The 18,797-nt window shown below is 45.2% G+C and overlaps 1 protein-coding gene across 1 annotated transcript in view; it reads left to right on the top strand.

Annotated features, from left to right (window-relative positions):
• ptprsa (protein tyrosine phosphatase receptor type Sa) overlaps positions 1-18,797 on the top strand; it is a 290,186-nt gene that overhangs the window by 202,339 nt on the left and 69,050 nt on the right. Inside the window, 2 exon segments of the mRNA XM_034711280.1 lie at positions 2,569-2,686; positions 17,412-18,005. Of these exon segments, the coding sequence (XP_034567171.1) occupies positions 2,569-2,686; positions 17,412-18,005 (712 nt within the window).

The raw sequence follows: 18,797 nt of genomic DNA, 5'->3' as shown, positions 1-18,797 counted from the left end.
AAATTAATTAAAAATTATAAAAAATTATAATTTAAAAATCAGCCTTTAACTTAAACTCAAACCAGCACATTAAACTTTTTTGTATTTAACCTTTATTTTACCAGGAATATTCCCATTGAGATACAAAGTCTCTCTTTCAAGGGAGTCCTGGCCAAGACAGCAGCATAAAAAGATTCACAAATGGAACAGGACAAAACATACAGTGAAAAGTATTACACAGATTTATAAATGAGCAGTGTTAATCTCTAAAACATGTGGGCAAGCTGATCAGATCATCCTTTATCCTAGTTTTAAAATCCTCCAATCGAATTTATCAATCCAGTTTCAGGCGACCCTGAAGCTCAAACCAAGAAGAGGGTTAAAAAGACATTAAAAGCACTGTTACTACATTACTGTAGCTTTTGTTTGTACTAAATACCACAAACTCTCACTTTCTTTGAGTCTTCTGAGGATTTATTTGAGCCTTAACCTTTATTTTTACCAGGATTATTCCCATTGAGATGCAAAGTCTCCATCCGAGACAGCAGGATAACAAGTTTAATATGGAGATCAGGACAAAACAACAAAAACAAGCAACTATTGATCAGATGATCCTTTATCCTCGTTTTAAAATCCTCCAATCTAATAGAATAATCCAGTTTAAGGTGACCTCGAAGCTCAGACCAGCATGAAGCAGCAAAAACATTAAAATCACAGAGTGAGACAGAGGAACGACAAACAGAGTCAATAAAGACCATAAATAAGACAACAGACCATGTAGTACGGCCTTATACACACACCTGTGTGATCACTCCTGCTGCTTTTATAAGCACCCTACCCTTAAAGGCTTTAATATTATAAAAACAAACAGCTACCAAAGTGACTTCAAAAATATTCATCCAAAATGGATCTTCTGACATTTTGAGGGTAATTAAAAAGACTTCCTCTTTGAATTTCATCTTTAGTCTTCAGTAGAACAGAAAGTTACACCAATGCTCCATCCTTCTGTGCAGCATGATACAACCTTTTGTGTTAATTTCAGAATGCACAGTGATCCAACATAAGTTTGGTTCAGTTGGACTTCATGTTAGAAGTTAAATACACTATAATTGGTGCCATCATGAGTCAAGTTAGAAAGTCAGGACACGCCCCCTGACACTCAGTTATCTCAGTGTTGGTGCAGCCTCTCAGTAATCTCAGGCTCTCCAGGCAGACCTGTCCATCTCTCCTCCTGGTTCCAGGTTCTCCTTAAGCTCCAAACAGCTTCTCTCTATCCTCACCCCCAAAAAAAACCCCCAATGACCTATTTCTGAATCCACCCCTCTGCTCCTGAACCTCTAATGCCCCCGTCTCTCACAATCCTATTTCTTCCTTTTCTCTTCTCTCTCTTTCTTTAAAAAAAAAATCACTCTCTCTCCTGCACTCTCCTCTTTGGCGGGGGGGGTTAGTGGGAAACGGACGATACAGCTGAATATGTGAGTACGAAGTTTTCGCCTGAGTGCTATGTGTAGCTGTGGGGGGAATAAACAGTGGGTATTGCATCAGCCTTGTTGGATTCACAGTTTACACAACCCCTCCAGACTTTATTCAATAAGTTTGGATAAAGTGGCTCAGAGGTTTCACCTCAGCTCACTCCGGCCAGCCAACCGCTGCACTATCTCTATAAGCCACGAAGGAGAAGAGGACAAACTTCTATTGGCGGCTAGCTTCTGCAAAATGGTGGCTGATGCAATATCCCCTGCCCACTGTGCCTGGAATGCTAATGCTGCTCGTGCCATGCTGTGTGTTGATGCAGTGTGTGTGTCGTCTTGTGTTTTTTTTGTGATGTGTGTAATTTTTGATTTTCAAACCGTATTATTTCACTTTCTCTGTGGTGCTTTAGAATTCCTGCCGCCCTGAATAGACCTGCTTTCTTTTTTCTTGTGAGATCCTGAATGATCATTCACAACTGCAGATATTTCATCCCAAAGAATTGTACCCTTATTTTGAACCCAGATTTAAAGCCCCGGTCTATCTGCATTACGTGAATACCATCTCAAGTACCGACAGTACTTATAGCTCATTTACCTTTATTGACCTCTCCCATCCCTCTGCCAAGCAGCCTGTTAAAAACCTCATTCTGCATTCGTTCAAACCTGCTCTCTTGAAAGATTCATTAGAATTGATCGGAAGCCTCTCTTTGAAGAGGACTCAAGGAAACTTAATGGCTGAGGTAAAAACTGCCGGCGAACGGGGCAGGATGCATTCAGCATGCATTTATCACAAAGTTAAGTTGTTGATTGGAATATGGCTGAAGGAATAAGAGGGGCTACTTTCCATTTGCATACCTAATGTCCCTGCTCCACCTTGGCAGCTCTTAGGATTTGCTTAATGGAATGGTCTTCCATTACACGGTGGGAGAGGGGGGGGGGGGGGGGGGGGGGGGGCGTTACGTTTAATGCATGCCTCGTGAAAATTAATAAAGAGGACCAGGAAACACTTCACAAGATTAACATTCTGCATAAGGCAGTTTGAGCTGCATGAAGAGGGTTCAATCATCAATAATTCAATGTATGTTTTGACATTCTCCTGTCCCTGTGTCTCCTACAGGAAATGGTCATTGGAGGACTTAAGCCAGACACCACTTACTCCATCACGGTGGCAGCGTACACCACCAAGGGGGATGGAGCCCGGAGCAAACCTAAACTGGTGGTGACCAAAGGGGCAGGTCAGTAAAAACAGGAGTGATGCATTTGCTGGTTTAATACCTTTACCTAATCACGCTGCAAAAAGTGAAGCGTATTTTTTATTCAGCTTTTGATTAAAGGAATAGACTGTACGAGACCCAACACCAAGACAGGGTAAGACTCAGTCTGACCCCCCCTTAATCCACCATGAGCATTGTACCTCGCAGTATTTAGCTAGTTACAGTGGTGAGGGCACATCTCTTTAACAGGCAGAAACCTCCAGCAGGACCAGACTCATGTTAGACACAAATCGAGGGATAGAGCAGAATAAGAGAGAGAGGGAGTGGTGATAGTGATGAGACAAGTAGTAGTACCTGTTGCCGCTGGAGTCCAGTGCGTCCATATCAGCTGGAGTCTGGAACGTCCACAGCAGGAGGACGTCTACGAGACAAGGGAGCTCATGGACTCCAGAAAGGTCTATGGTTAGTAACTTTAAGGGGACAGGAAGAGTTAAAGTAATTGATGAGGGGGTGAGATAGGATCCCAGTGTGTCAGTCTAAGCCTATAGCAGCATAACTAAGAGCTGCTCCAAGCCTGAGCCAGCTCTAACTATAAATGTCGTCCATCTAGTTCTGAAGCCGATCATTGGCGGGTGCCATATTGGAAATGCTGAACTCAACCTAACTTCTGTGGAGCTAGTGTGAGGTAAAGAGGCGGGCCTTTAGCCTCCTCGCTAACAGCTACAGTGTTCCCCGCCTGTCAATCAAGTCAGCTGTGCCTCTCAGTATAGGAAAACTTGCAATCTTAATATCTTCTACAGTGTGTGACGTTAGAGAAATGAGCTATCCAGACTACACTCGTCTTTTGAACCAGGCTGTAAACATGTTTATTTCTGATGTAAAGATCGGCTTTTTTGAATGGGTGTGTATGCAGTTTCTGGTACTTCTGGAGCCAGCCTCAAGTGGACACTTGAGGAATTGCAGTTTTGAAGGTCAACTTTATTTACTTTATTTAAATTGTATTTAACCAGGAAAACCACATTGAGATTAAGAATCTCTTTTACAAGTGTGTCCTGGCTGAGACACAGAATTCTAAAACATGACGACAGCATATCATGGTTTTCAGAACAGAAGTCATCAGTCAAAGCTTCTACAAGCTGATGCATCTTCCTCCAACACCTTCAGTCTGCTTTTAAAAACATTTAAAGAGACAGGCTCACTCAAACCCAGCCTCCTGCAGCAGGTTCCAGGCTGCAGGAGCTGAGTATCTAACACTCTTTTTACCCGTTTGAAGACGCACTCTGGGGACCGAAAGCAAAAACATGTTTAGTGACTGGGTCACAGAGCGCAGACTGAAGCTTCTAGTGTTTCTTAAATGAATATAATCACATAAAAACAAGGGGAGCAAGTTAAGAATTGCCTTCTAAACAAGGACATGCCAGTGATTTAGCCTACAGGTAGACAATGCAGACCAGCCGACTCGAGCATACAGGGAGCAGGGATGATTACAGGTTCCTCATCATTCCAATCCTGCTTGTATAACCTTTAAAATGTATAATCTGAAGCTGGTTTGAAACCAAGAAGAGTGCATTCAGCAGGGTTGATGTTTACTCCTGTAAGTGCAGCGTTTATCATTTGAATCATGCTCTCACACCCGTCCACAGATATTCTGAGATCAAGGAGCTGGTGTGAGGTTCTTGTAGATTCTTCAGACAGATTATGACAGCTTGAGGACCCCTGTTGTGCTGTTGGTTTGAGCATTAAAGATAAAATAGAAGCTAATGCCTGCACACTACAAAGCCTTGTCTTCTTCAGTTTTTCCCCTTGTTACCGCTGGCAGGCACGCAGATTTTACCGGACCACTTGAGCCTCAGCAGAAGCTTACGGCTTAGTTACCGTGAACGGGATCTCAACTGGAGGAGCTGGTCGCCTGAGGAGCGTGAAAGCCTTCTTTTAGAGATGTCAAGGCGAGCTGGGAGCGCCTTTGTGTGTCAGCTGGCTTTACAGGACTTCAAAGAGTCAATATGTTCACACATCTGCATTTATACAATACTCATATAGACACACAGGAAGCCTGCATACATACTTATAGTGTGCATCAAGCACATCGTGGTGATACGGTCCAATACTGGGGCATTGATTTCTCCAATCTGCCTGCATGGGATCATAAACGAAAGTACTCACATGACACATTCTCACACACACACACACACACACACACACAGATCCTGACAGGTGTGTGTGTGTGCTACAGGTGTCAGGCAGTGTGATGCTGCCAAAGGGGCTTGAGAGAGTGCTGTCACTCTCCTTCCTCCTGTCAGGCCCGGCTGACTGATATGCCAGTCTGGCGCACTCTGTCTGTCCCTCAGAGGGAGAGCCGCTCCTCTTTTATTACTGAAGTGTAAAGAAACGGTTAAGGCCAGGGGGCCAAGATAAATAGAAAAGGGGAATGGTTGAGGACTGGGGAGACATGGCTCTGCAGCCTTTTTTTCAGGGTGAAGAGGCTGTCTTTCATGTTCAGTGGGATGTTAAAGTGGGCCTGGTGGATCGCAGGGCTCCCAAAGTTCTGTGTTTCTTTTTACTAGGATGGAATTTCCTGAGGTCTGAGAAGAGAAGGGAGTCCTGTTTCAAGGGGGTGCCATAAAATCCCAGAGACTTAATAAACTTCTGTGTTTAGAAAGAAAGACCGGATCAGATCCAGTCCCATCTTCCAGACAGGACTCAGTCTGACCTCATCTTAATCCACCATGAGCAGAGCACTTTGCAGCATTTAGCAAGTTACAGTGGCAAGGACAAAGTTCCTTTAACAGGCAGAAACCTCCAGCAGGACCAGACTCATGTTAGACACACATCTGCTGAGAACTACCGTGTTGGAGAGAGGGATAGAGGGAGGTGAAGAGAGAGAGAGAGAGAGAGAGAGAGAGAGAGAGAGAGAGAGAGAGAGAGAGAGAGAGAGAGAGAGAGAGAGAGAGAGAGAGAGAGAGAGAGAGAGAGAGAGAGAGAGAGAGAGAGAGAGAGATGTAGTTGTAGCAGCTGGCGTCTGGCACGTCCACAGCAGCAGAGATCCAGAGGAACCTACGAGACAAGGGAGCTCAGGGACTCCAGAAAGGTCTAAGAAAAGAGAGAAGAGAGGGAGACCAGAAGAAAGAAAAAGAGGAGAATAAATGGTGAAGGAAAGGATAGAAGGAAAGGATGGGATAAGAAAAGGAGACATAAAGGATGAAGGAACATGGAAAGAAGAAAGAAAGGAAGGAGGGAAGGAAGGAAGGGAGGAAGGAAGGAAGGAAGGAAAGTAAGAAAGAAGGAGGGAAAGAAAGAAGGGAGGGAAGAAATGAAGGAAGGAAGGAAGGAAAGAAGGAAAGAAAGAAAGAAAGAGAAAAAGAAAGGAAGGAAGGAAGGGAGGAAAGAAAGAAAGAAAGGAAGGAAGGAAGGGAGGAAAGAAGGAAAGAAAGAAAGAAATGGAAGGAAGGAAGGAAGGAAGGAAGGAAGGAAGGAAAGAAGGAAAGAAAGAAAGAAAGAGAAAAAGAAAGGAAGGGAGGAAGGGAGGAAAGAAGGAAAGAAAGAAAGAAAGGAAGGAAGGAAGGAAGGAAGGAAGGAAGGAAGGAAGGAAGGAAGGAAGGAAGGTAGGAAAGAAGGTAGGAAGGAAGAAAGAGAATAAAGAAAGGAAGGAAGGAAGGAAGGAAGAAAGGAAGGAAGGAAGGGAGGAAAGAAGGGAGGAAGGAAGGAAGGAAGGAACGAAGGAAGGAAGGAAGAAAGAAAGAAAGAAAGGAAGGAAGAAAGGAAGGAAGGAAGGAAGGGAGGAAAGAAGGAAAGAAAAAAGAGAGAAAGAAAGGAAGAAAGGAAGGAAGGAAGGAAGAAAGAAAGAAAGAAAGAAAGGAAGGAAGGAAGGGAGGAAAGAAAGAAAGAAAGAGAAAAAGAAAGGAAGAAAGGAAAGAAGGAAAGAAAGAAGTTGTAGCAGCTGGAGTCTGGCACGTCCACAGCAGCAGAGATCCAGAGGAACCTACGAGACAAGGGAGCTCAGGGACTCCAGAAAGGTCTATGGTTAGTAACTTTGAAGTACGTTTATCAATTAAAGTACGTGATAGGGAGGGAGAGAGGGGATCCCAGTGTGGCAGTCTAAGCCTATAGCAGCATAACTAAGAGCTGGTCCAAGCCTGATCCAGCTCTAACTATAAGCTTTATCAAAAAGGAAAGTTTGAAGCCTACTCTTAAAAGTAGAGAGGGTGTCTGCCTCCCGGACCCTGACTGGTAGATGATTCCAAAGGAGAGGGGCCTGATAGCTGAAGACTCGACCTCCCATACTACTTTTAGAGAGGTACGACGAGCAGCATATTCAGACAAGTCTAACAAAAGTCCACATGTTCTGACTTACAACTTTCAAATTCCACTCATTGTCCACTCAAGTGCATGCTTGCTTCATTCATGAAATGATACCACATAGAAAAATAACAGGTTTTCTAGATTCAGCAAGACAGATAATGAAAAATACGCCTCTCTGGACACTCAAGGTCACCTTACAACAGTACATAAATACATAAATACAACAGAATAATAATGCAATATTAGAAAAATGAAAGTGAAGTCATTATGAAAGTGAAAGTGAAATCATTCCAGTCCCATAAATACAGGCTAGGCTTGGCGGATAGGGTGAGTTTTGAGGCGGGATTTAAAGGTGGTGGGAGAGGTGGAATTTTGTAAGTCCTGGGGGAGAGAGTTCCAGAGGCGGGGGGTCCGAGCGGCTGAAGGCTGTCGATCCCATGGTGGTCAAGCGAGCAGGTGGGAGGGTGAGTTGGGTGGGAGAGGATATAATCTCATTATATATCCCATTTTTTTACCCTGGTGTTTATTAAGTTTTGACATCAGTGTTTAAACGGTCTCTGCAGAACCTCTCAGGAGAGGTGCAAATATTCTGCAGAACCAATTCTCTTATGTTTGCACAAATGCACACATTTATTTTGGAGCCTTTAAAGGTGACATATCACGCTTTTTTCATTAACATATATTGGTCTAAGAGGTCCCCAAAACATGTCTTTAAAGTTTATGCTCAAAAAAACACTTTGAAATCAGATTTTGGTCTGCCTGAAAAACCCTCTTCTTCAGTCCTCCTCACAACACTCTGTTTTCTCTCTGACCACGCCCCCTCAGGAAGTGGGTGTGGCCTCGGCTCTCCGGCACGTTGATCTAATGTTTACATGTTGGCTGAATATACACGGCTGCTCAGAGATCGCGTTACTTCAACCCTCTGAATCTGATCCAGAATCTGATCCTGACGGAGAGGCGCCTGCAGCAGGACCTTTCTGAACCATTGGTCACAGATTTAGTGTTTCTTGTTGTTTTATTTATCAGTATGTAGACGTGTGTCTTGGTACACAGCTACCAACATGTAGCTATGTGGCTATGCTAACTAGCGCTAGCACTTATCCATGATAAATAAAAATCATCCACTAGATCTTCAAATCTGCAGACGTGGGGAGTCAAACAGACCTCTGCCAGAAAGGCAGCGGGACCTTTTCTGAAGGATTGGTCACAGATTTAGTGTTTCTTGTTGTTTTATTTGTCAGTATGTCGATGTGTGTCTTGGTACACAGCTACAGCTACAGCTACAGCTATGAACATATAGCTATGTGGCTATGCTAATTAGCGCTAGCACTTATCCATGAAAACTAAAAATCATCCACTAGATCTTCAAATCTGCAGACGTGGGGAGTCAAACAGACCTTTGTGTTTATTAAGACAGCCTACAACTAGCATGCCTCCCTCCTAAGCTCCTTGTTAGCACACATGTGTGCAGGGAATGAAAAACGGAGGAGGGGTTGAGTTGTATTTTATACAGTCTATGGGCTGAACAAGCTCCGAGCTCTGACTTCCTGTTACAGACCGGATATTGTTGTGACGTAGCAAAAACACTGAAAACTGAAACGGCTGGTTTCAGCACACATTTACAGAAAGGTGGAGAAATCAGAACAGGGGCAGAATGGATTCTTTTCATTCTCGGGGGGGTTTGTAGACAGGGACACATATTTCAGGTAGAGAACCATTAAAAAGTCCATTTTGCATGATATGTCACCTTTAAAGTTTTTGGTGTTTTTCCTGCGATAGCCTTCACGACACGATGACGTCAGAGTTCTGTTAATTTGTGGAAAAAGTACCAAACAGAAAATTCAATATAGAGCATCATAACTTTATTTTTTTACTACTTCAAACCAATTCCTATCCGTGATATAGTCTTTAATGTCTTCCTCCTGCGTTCCTCTCCTTCCTCTGTCGTATATACGTTTATATAAAGTCTGCAGAAGTGTATCTCCGAACACTGTCGAGCATGAAAACAGGGAAACTTTTTTATGAGTCACAGACAAACATCGCTCTATCTGTAGCTGGAACTGTCTTTGTTTGCTGAATGAAAGCCAGGTTTGAAAAGTGCCTTTTTTTCATGATTCATACTTTCCTATCTCTCTCTTGCTTTGCAAAAGAAGAAGAAGAAGAAAATGTAACCACGGCCAATGCGAGGCGTTTTTTTTTTTCTTGTTAAGGGAGCCGACAGAGTCTGTATTGACAAAAGATTGAAATGTTTGCGCCTGGAAGTGTTATTCTGCCATCCCATCTGCACATTGAGGAGTTTTTCACAGACACAATCAATGACATCCTTTTCTATCTTCTTCTTCTTGCCCTGTGTTGTGAGGAAGTTTAAAAAAAAAGAGAGGAAAAACTGTCAGAAAACTCAAAACAAAATCAAACAGCATGTTTCTCAGCTGTAATTCTCTATAGGAAGCTGACAGTAACGTTGGACCCTGTGTGTGTATGAAAGATCTGGGGTAAGACAAGTCAGGGGGAGACTCTCAGGAAGCCAACAATGCAGCATTTTAAACTTAACAGCAGTAATTTATGTCTTATTATTCATCCTGTGTGTCATTATGGGAAACAGTTTGTATTAGGCATCGATTGTGTTGCAGTCAGAGTTGAGATATTGATGCAGATGAACTACGTTGTTGTTGGACAGGAACAGAACACATTAGTGGGATTTCCTGCTCTTGAAATATCTTGACAGCTCCCACCCTCCCCACCTCAAAGCACTTTATTCTGATTGTTATATCCCCTGAAAGGATGCTGAGGAACGCCTGTGTGTGAGTCTGAAAAGGTGTGGATACTTCAGACACATCAGTCCCGTCTCCCTCACTGGGTGTTTAAGAACTTCTTCATTGTTATTTTGTTCCAGTGAGAAAATGTCGATGTAATGGTCCCCCTCTCTTCCTCTCCTCTACTCTCACACTGCATCCTTCAACCACGCCATTTTAACCAATTACACCTTTAAACCTACCCCCACTCTCCACAAACAAACACACTCCTTAATCAATCAATGTGGCGAGGACAAACTTCCTTTAACAGGCAGAAACCTCCAGCAGGACCAGACTCGTGTTAGACACACATCTGCTGAGACCGTGTTGGAGAGAGGTACAGAGGGAGATGAAGAGAGAGAGAGATGATAGTGGGGTGACGGATAATAGTAGTTGTAGCAGCTGGAGTCTGGACCATGTCCACAGCAGCAGAGATCCAGAGGAACCTACGAGACAAGGGAGCTCAGGGACTCCAGAAAGGTCTATGGTTAGTAACTTTAATGGGACAGGAAGAGTTAAAATAAGAGACAGGCAGAGAGAGGAGAGACAGGATCCCAGTGTGTCAGTTCCCCTGGCAGTCTATAGCAGTCTGAGCCTATAGTGGTCTGAGCCTATAGCAGTCAAGCTTATAGTAGTCTGAGACTATAACAGTCTGAGCCTATAGCAGTCTGGGACTGTAGTGGTCTAAGCCGTTAGCAATCTGAGCCTTTAGCAGTCTGCGCCTATAGCAGTTTTAAGCATATAGCGATTTAAACCTATGGCAGTCTGAGCCTATAGTGGTCTGAGCCTATAGTGGTCTGAGCCTTTAGTGGTCTGAGCCTATAGTAGTCTGAGCCTATAGCAGTCTGAGCCTATAGTGGTCTGAGCCTATAGTGGTCTGAGCCTATAGTGGTCTGAGCCTTTAGCAGCCTGAGCCTATAGTAATCTGAGACTATAGTGGTCGAAGCCGTATGAAGTCTAAACTTATAGCAGTCTGAGCCCTTAGCAGTCTAAGCCTATAGCAGTCTGAGCCCATCAGTCTGAGCCTATAGTGGTCTGAGCCTTTAGCAGTCTGAGCCTATAGTGGTCTCAGCCTATAGCAGTCGGAGCCGATAGTGGTCTCAGACTATAGCGGTGTAAACCTATAGCGATCTAAACCTTTAGCAGTCTGAGCCTAGAGCGGTCTAAACCTATAGCGGTCTAAACCTATAGCGGTCTTAACCTATAGCAGTCTAAACCTATAGCAGTTATAAGCCTATAGCCGTCTAAGCCTATGGCAGTCTGAGCCTTTAGCAGTCTGAGCCTATAGTGGTCTCAGCCTATAGCGGTGTAAACCTATAGTGATCTAAACCTTTAGCAGTCTGAGCCTAGAGCGGCCTAAACCTATAGCGGTCTAAACCTATAGCGGTCTAAACCTATAGCAGTCTGAACCTATAGCAGTTATAAGCCTATAGCCGTCTAAGCCTATGGCAGTCTGAACCTATAGCAGTCTTAACCTATAGCAGTCTGATTGTATGGCAGTCTAAGCCTATAGAAGTCTGAGCCTGAAAAAGTCTGAGCCTATAGCAGTCTGAGCATAAAGCAGTCTATGCCTATAGCAGCATAACTAAGAGCTGGTCCAAGCCTGATCCAGCTCTAAGCTTTATGAAAAAAGAAAGGCAGGACAAAGTAAAGCAGAAAAGAGAGTGATGGGTTGGTCTTGACCTTTTACCTCCTGCATGTCTTGAGATAATTCTAGTATCCTGATATAGGTTACAGTCACAGATAAATCTACCAATCAGGTTTTAACATTATCATTATTCCTAAGGGTTAATATTTAAGCCTCATATCAAGCCCGACAGATTTAACATTTGTATACATTTGCAGCATGTTAACACCAGACATGCTCAGAGGTCGTGTATCTGGATATAAGATGGTGTGAATGTGCAGATTTGTGGTGTGCACCAGAGAGGCAGGAAATGAGAAGGAAACCTGATCACCACTTTCTCAATCAGGCTGAGTGAGTGTCAACAGCAGGCTGTTAATACTGCAGCCTGATGGGAAACGTGCTGGAGGCCCACGAGGAGGGATTGAACCAGGGTCAAAGCTGAATAGGTTGTAGAGAGAAAGAGGGATGGAGGGGTTGGAGGAGGGGTGAGGGAGCGAGGAGAGGGGAGGAGGGGGTGTAGTAAATGAAAGAGGGGATTGGGCAGGGTGCAAAGGGGAGCACTGGAGAGATGGTGAAAGAATAAGGTAGAGTATTAGGGAGGAGAGAGATGAACACGGAGGAGAGGGACAATCATGGTGGCGAAGAATCGAGGAATCACTCATGTACACACACGCACACACACACGTGTGCGTCCTCATATCCCTGTTGGCCCCTCTTTGCAGCAGATTGCTCCTTGTTCCCGGTCACCTTCATCATCCTTCATTCACTCATTTTTCACCCCCTCACCATGCCCTTGCTCTCTCCCTCATCACCCTGTTGCACGATGAAAAAACAAACCACCTCCCAACACCAATCTGCAGGGTCAGTACCCGCCATCCTCTCCCCCGCCCGAGGGTGCAATTGACCACTGTTTTAAATGTAAAAATAATGATGTCTTTTCAAGGCCATGAAGGCTGTAACGGACACATCCGTACCCTGTTGAAGTCTGGAGCCGAACACAGAACATTTAGTATGGACAACACGGACGCTCAGAGTCATCACAGGATCGTTATCTCCCATTCTACTTCCTTGATTAGCGTGAAGCACGAAGGCAGAGTGGGCTTTTAAATGACACCAAGCTGAGCTGTAGTATCTAGCCGAGGAGTATTAGGAGCATTCGTCTCACCCAACTCCAGGCGCCCCCGCCTTTCCATTACTGGGAAAAGGCTCAGCCGACTCGCCACCATCCACCCACCAACCCCGTCTTCCGCCAGCAGCAGCAGCCCTCAGAAAGGAGACCATTAGCCAGCGGAAATGAATAATAAGAGCGAAAGGAGAGGACTGCAAAGTGGAATGCTTTGTGTGTGTGTGTGTGTGTGTGTGTGTTTTTTTTACTACATGCACATTAAGGCTTACATCCTCCTGCAGGAATTTATACTGTATGTAGGTACATGTACACAGACACACACACACGCACAATGATACTATTCCACTGAGAGGGAGCACTTTTACCCCAGACTAATGCTGCCTTCTCCAAATTACTTTAAGTCCATGCTGGGCAGGAAGCCAGGAGAGCTCTGTGTGCAGGTGGAATGGTGATATAGGAGACAGAGCCAGCACACACACACACATACATGTGCAAACACAATATGCATTCAGTCCATTATGCTGTTGTCCAGTCTGGTTTCCGTCCTCTCTATAGCACTGAAACAGCACTCGTCAAAATCACTAATGACCTCCTCCTTCCTCCTTCCTTGCTGCTGACTCCGGTTCACTATCCGCTCTCCTCCTGCTTGGTCTGAGTCTCACACACCATTCTTCTTCTGCATTGGTATCACAAACACACCTCTCAACTGGTTTCACTCGTACCTTTCAGGCTGTACTCAGTTCATTCAACTTAAATCATTCACCTCCCATCCAGTCACCACAGGTGTACCCCAGGGCTCTGTCCTGGAGCCCCTGCTGTTTATCATCTACCTCCTCCCCCTTGGTCACATCTTCCCCTGCTACACTGATGACACCCAGCTCTACCTCTCAACCAAACCAGGCTCCTCACTTCCACCCTCTTCCCTAATCAATTGCCTCCTAGAATTAAAGTCCTGGTTCACCTCAAACTTCCTCAGATTAAACAGCAATAAGACTGAACTTCTTCTAATTGGCACAAAATCTACATGAAACAAACTCCATAGCTTCTCCATTCCCATCGACAACTCGTCCAACTTCCCCTCCCCTCAAGTTAAGAGTCTGGGTGTCCGCCTACTTCCACTTACACAATATTAACCATCTCCATCCTTCACTCACTCCCCACTCCACCGCCATTCTGGTTCACAGCCTCGTCACCTCCAGCTTGGACTATTGCCACTCCCTTCTGTTTGGCCTCCCCCACAGAACCCTCCATAAACTACAACTGGTCCAAAACCCAGCCGCCCGTATCATCACACGCACCGCCTCCATCCAGCACATCACACCCATCAATCCATCAATCAATCAATCAATCAATCAATCAATCAATCAATCAATCAATCAATCAATCAATCAATCAATCTTTATTTGTATAGCGCCAAATCACAACAAACATTATCTCAAGACTCTTTTACAAACAGAGCAGGTCTAGACCACTCTATGTCAAATTATGAACAGAGACCCAACACCAAGACAGGATCAGACTCAGTCTGACCCCACCTTAATCCACCATGAGCATTGCAAATCGCAGTATTTAGCTAGTTACAGTGGAGAGGAAAAACTTCCTTTAACAGGCAGAAACCTCCAGCAGGACCAGACTCATGTTAGACACACATCTGCTGAGACCGAGTTGGGTCTGGAAAGAGGGATTGAGGGGAGTAAGAGAGAGAAGTGATAGTGATGAGACGAGTAGTAGAAGCTGTTGCCGCTGGAGTCCAGATCGTCCGCAGCAGGAGGACGTCTACGGCAGCTCAGAGGAACCTACTAGACAAGGGAGCTCAGGGACTCCAGAAAGGTCTATGGTTAGTAACTTTAATGGGACAGGGAGAGTTAAAGTAAGTGATGAAGGGGTTTGAGGGGAAGGGGGTGAGCTAGGATCCCAGTGTGTCAGTGCGCCAGTTCCCCCGGCAGTCTAGGCCTATAGCAGCATGACAAAAGCTGGTCCAAGCCTGATCCAGCTCTAACTATAAGCTTTATCAAAAAGGAAAGTTTTAAGCCTACTCTTAAAAGTGCAACAGCTCCACTGGCTCCCCATCACACACCGGATCCACTACAAAATACTTCTCCTCACCTCGCCCCTCCATATCTCTCTGACCTCCTCCCGTCCACACCCTAAGATCCTCATCCTCCATCCATCTCTCTGTCCCCCCTGCTCGCCTGGAACTCTCTCCCACCTGACCTCCGTGATACTGACTCAAACTGTCACTGTCAATTCATTTAAAACTTTTTAAACTGTATTTTATTTACCGTTTGTTACTTAAACTCTGTGTTTGTTTTAATGATGTAAAGTGACCTTGAGTGTCAAGGAAGGCGCCTATAAATAAAATGCATTATTATTATTATTATCATTTTTAAACTCAAAGATGCAAACCAGCAGATGTAGATAAGACCCAAACAATGCAAACAGAAACATAGGGCTTAAATAAATGCTTACATGTTGCGCTTAACAAACTCTGGATGCACGAAAAGGCAAATGCATCCTATTTGTGCCTGCTTAAGATAATAATGGGATGTTTTTTTGCACATTAAAATAATGTATTTAATTTTAATTCAGCTGACTCAGCACTTTTTATTCATAATTATGCTGAGAAAGCTCTTACAGGCAGTGTGAACTCATTTGCAGCAAGCCCCAGTGGAGGCACGTGTATGCATGAGGTTTAATTGATAACAGTAGATAAACTAACACCTGCATTTGTAGTCTTACTTTTAGTCACCGGCTTCCTGAGAAGGTGGAACAGACACGAGTGAGTAAAGATAGGATCTATTTACAGAACGACTCGGTGCTCGAGTGCGAATCAGCCGCTCTCATCTCTCTCAAAGCCGTGACGGCAACTTGAGGACTGAAGGCTTCCCCGAACAACTGCAGCCTCCATCATACTGATGGGGCCTTAAAAGGAGAGTTAAGATGAGACGCGTGTCATCCATAAGAGCAGCGAAACTGGGCCACTCTGAAGAATGGTGTCTAGACCCCAAGTGTAGATCATCCATTTTACAACAAGGGATGACTCCGGCAGCAGGAAGAGGCGCTGCTCTCTGCTTAAAGTTTTAGTGATGCTTTTGCTGTACAGAAATGATTCTGGCTGGAGCGCCCGTGTATCATGAAATGGTAATGGGTGAGCTGATCACTCCACAGCTTCCTGCACGGGGTTATCTCATGGATGGATGGAATTTCAATCCCTCCTGGTTGAGACTCTGTAATCTGTTTATATTTACTACAGAGCGGGCGTTACTACAGTTTGTGTTGGGCTGACTTCTTGGCCCCTGGAGTGGCTGCTTCAAGTGTTCTGAAGAACTGCTGTTTACTTTAGCTGCTCATCAGATTAGCTTCACACTGAACGGTCCCTCCCTTGTGTCCTCAGCAAGATCAGCTCATCTCCAGATATGCAAAGGACAAGTTCTTCAATATCAAACAGGTCTGCAATGTCAACTCAGTTAAACTAAGCAATGCTGAACTTCAATCAATCAATCTTTATTTATAAAGCACCAAATCCTAACAAATGTTTCCAAACAGAGCAGGTCTATAGACCGTACTCTATGTACCCAACATCAAGACCAGTCCCCTCTTCCAGACAGGACTCAGTCTGATCTCATCTTAATCCACCATGAGCAGAGCACTTTGCAGCATTTAGCAAGTTACAGTGGCAAGGACAAACTTCCTTTAACAGGCAGAAACCTCCAGCAGGACCAGACTCATGTTAGACACACATCTGCTGAGACCGTGTTGGAGAGAGGGATAGAGGGAGATGAAGAGAGAGAGAGATGATAGAGGGGAGACGGATAGTAGTAGTTGTAGCAGCTGGAGTCTGGCACGTCCACAGAAGCAGAGATCCAGAGGAACCTACGAGACAAGGGAGCTCAGGGACTCCAGAAAGGTCTATGGTTAGTAACTTTAATGGGACAGGAAGAGTTAAAGTGAGAGACAGGCAGAGAGAGGAGAGAGAGGGAAAGACAGGATCCCAGTGTGTCAGTTCCCCTGGCAGTCTAAAGCAGTCTACGACTTAAGCAGTCTAACCCTAAAATAGTCTGGACCTATAGCGGTCTTAGCCTAAAGCAGTCTGAGACTATAGCAGTTGCAGTCTGAGCCGATAGTGGATCCAGAGGAACCTACAAGACAAGGGAGCTCAGGGACTCCAGAAAGGTCTATGGTTAGTAACTTTAATGGGACAGGAAGAGTTAAAGTGAGAGACAGGCAGAGAGAGGAGAGAGAGGGAAAGACAGGATCCCAGTGTGTCAGTCTAAGCCTATAGCAGCATAACTAAGAGCTGGTCCAAGCCTGATCCAGCTCTAACTATAAGCTTTATCAAAAAGGAAAGTTTGAAGCCTACTCTTAAAAGTAGAGAGGGTGTCTGCCTCCCGGACCCTGACTGGTAGATGATTCCAAAGGAGAGGGGCCTGATAACTGAAGGCTCGACCTCCCATATTATTTTTAGAGAGGTACGACAAGCAGCATATTAAGACAAGTCTCACAATAGTCCTCATTTCTGACGTACAACTTTCAAATTCAGCTCATTTTTAAGAGGAGAGAGAGGGAAGGACAGGATCCCAGTGTGGCAGTCTAAGCCTATAGCAGTCTAGGCAGATGGAGGGGATATATGAGGGGACATAAACCTTATTTTAACACTTTTTAAACAAACATACGTGAAAATGTTTTTAAAGAAATGATGTTGTTTCATTTAAAGACATTCACAGTTGTTGTCTTGTTACATGATGTTCCTCCAAAGTGTTGCATATCTTGGAAAGCATCATTCGTCGCCCAAACGCACCTCTTGTTGAACTTCTGGGTTCTGATTGATGTTTGTCATTTTAAAAGCATTCATGTCCGTTCAACAGGAACGTTAAGATGTGCTGTGTTTCTCTGTCCCTGCAGTGCCTGGTCAGCCCTATCTGTCAGTGGCTCAGGACTCAGACACATCCGCTGTGGTTCGCTGGGATCCTCCTGACCTCACTAACGGCATGGACCTGATGGGCTTCCGGCTCCAGTTCGGCCGGAGAGACGTGGCTCCTCTGGCCACGCTGGAGTTCGCTCCACAAGAACGCCAGTACTCTGTGGTCAACATTCACCGAGGGGCCACCTACCTCTTTAAGATCTCAGCCAAGAGCAGGGGGGGCTTTGGGGAGGAGGCTTTTGTAGAACTCAATTTGCCCGAGAATACGCCGGGGGGCTACCCTCATATTGATGAGAGCTCAAACGTGACGTGCTGCTCAGTGCAGCTGTCGTGGTCTCCACCGGTGCTGGCGGAGAGGAACGGGGTTATCACGGCGTACACTTTGGCCTATAAGGAAGCCGGCTCTGGAGGAGTACCAAGTGAGCTCCGGTTACCCCCCAGCCAGTCCAGCTATGTGCTCAACAGCCTCAGACCAAACTCGGCGTATGATGTGAAAATACGTGCACACACCAGCGTAGGTCCAGGGCCCTACAGCCCGCCTATCCAGTATCGGACCGTGGCCTTTGATCCAACAGGTAGGGCTTGCCCATTTCTTTCAGAACCCGATTGGAAGGGGGTTGGTAATCTGCTAAATGTAATCTGCGGCAACGCAAAAATGAAAACTGCCCCACCCTCTCCTACAACCACCTCCACTCCTCAAGAGAGCAAAACATGATGCTAAAATTGTTTGATGTGGGACACTCACCTCACTAACCCAAAGCAGGTAAAGCACAAGTCAGTAAGTTATAGTCAGTCATTTTGAGAAAGAGGAGAGCAGCCTAGAGCTCAAGGTAAGTGCTGTCTGGTCAGACACTCCTGTCAGTCGTCCTTGCAACCCTTTACCGAGCACACTCACACAGCTAATGTCATCTCACACCCCCAGTTATGAGACAAGGTAGGACCTCAGTCAAACCCAGTCACTCTCAGAGTATGTTCTGAATATTCTCAGATGACAGAAGCAGATATTTGTTCTTTATGTTATTTTTGGTTTTGGGTTTGTTTTGAGATATACCACCCTCCCTAACCCCCCTTCCTTCCCTACTCCCCACCCCCCCTGTCCTGACACGGGACAGCTTGTGGCATGGCATCCCCCAGATGCACTGCTGAGGACTGTTGGCATGCTTTGTTTTGGGTCTGTCTCTATGCTCTCTTGGCGGCCCGTTGACAGTGCCAACCCGGACTCTGCGAAACGCCGAGACCACGTGGGTCAATTAATCCTCAAGTGGTCGTGGGTTCAAAAGGTGATGAGTCGGGTTGGCACTACCCGCGTTGGCTCGCTAGGGGGCGCACCTTTGTGCTCCATGGGTTTGTCGTCCATGAGTCTTTCG

Source organism: Notolabrus celidotus, chromosome 2 (assembly GCF_009762535.1).
Source record: "Notolabrus celidotus isolate fNotCel1 chromosome 2, fNotCel1.pri, whole genome shotgun sequence".
Lineage (NCBI taxonomy): Eukaryota > Metazoa > Chordata > Actinopteri > Labriformes > Labridae > Notolabrus > Notolabrus celidotus.
Note: the sequence above shows the minus strand (reverse complement) of the source record. Positions and strands in the feature narration are given on the sequence as shown.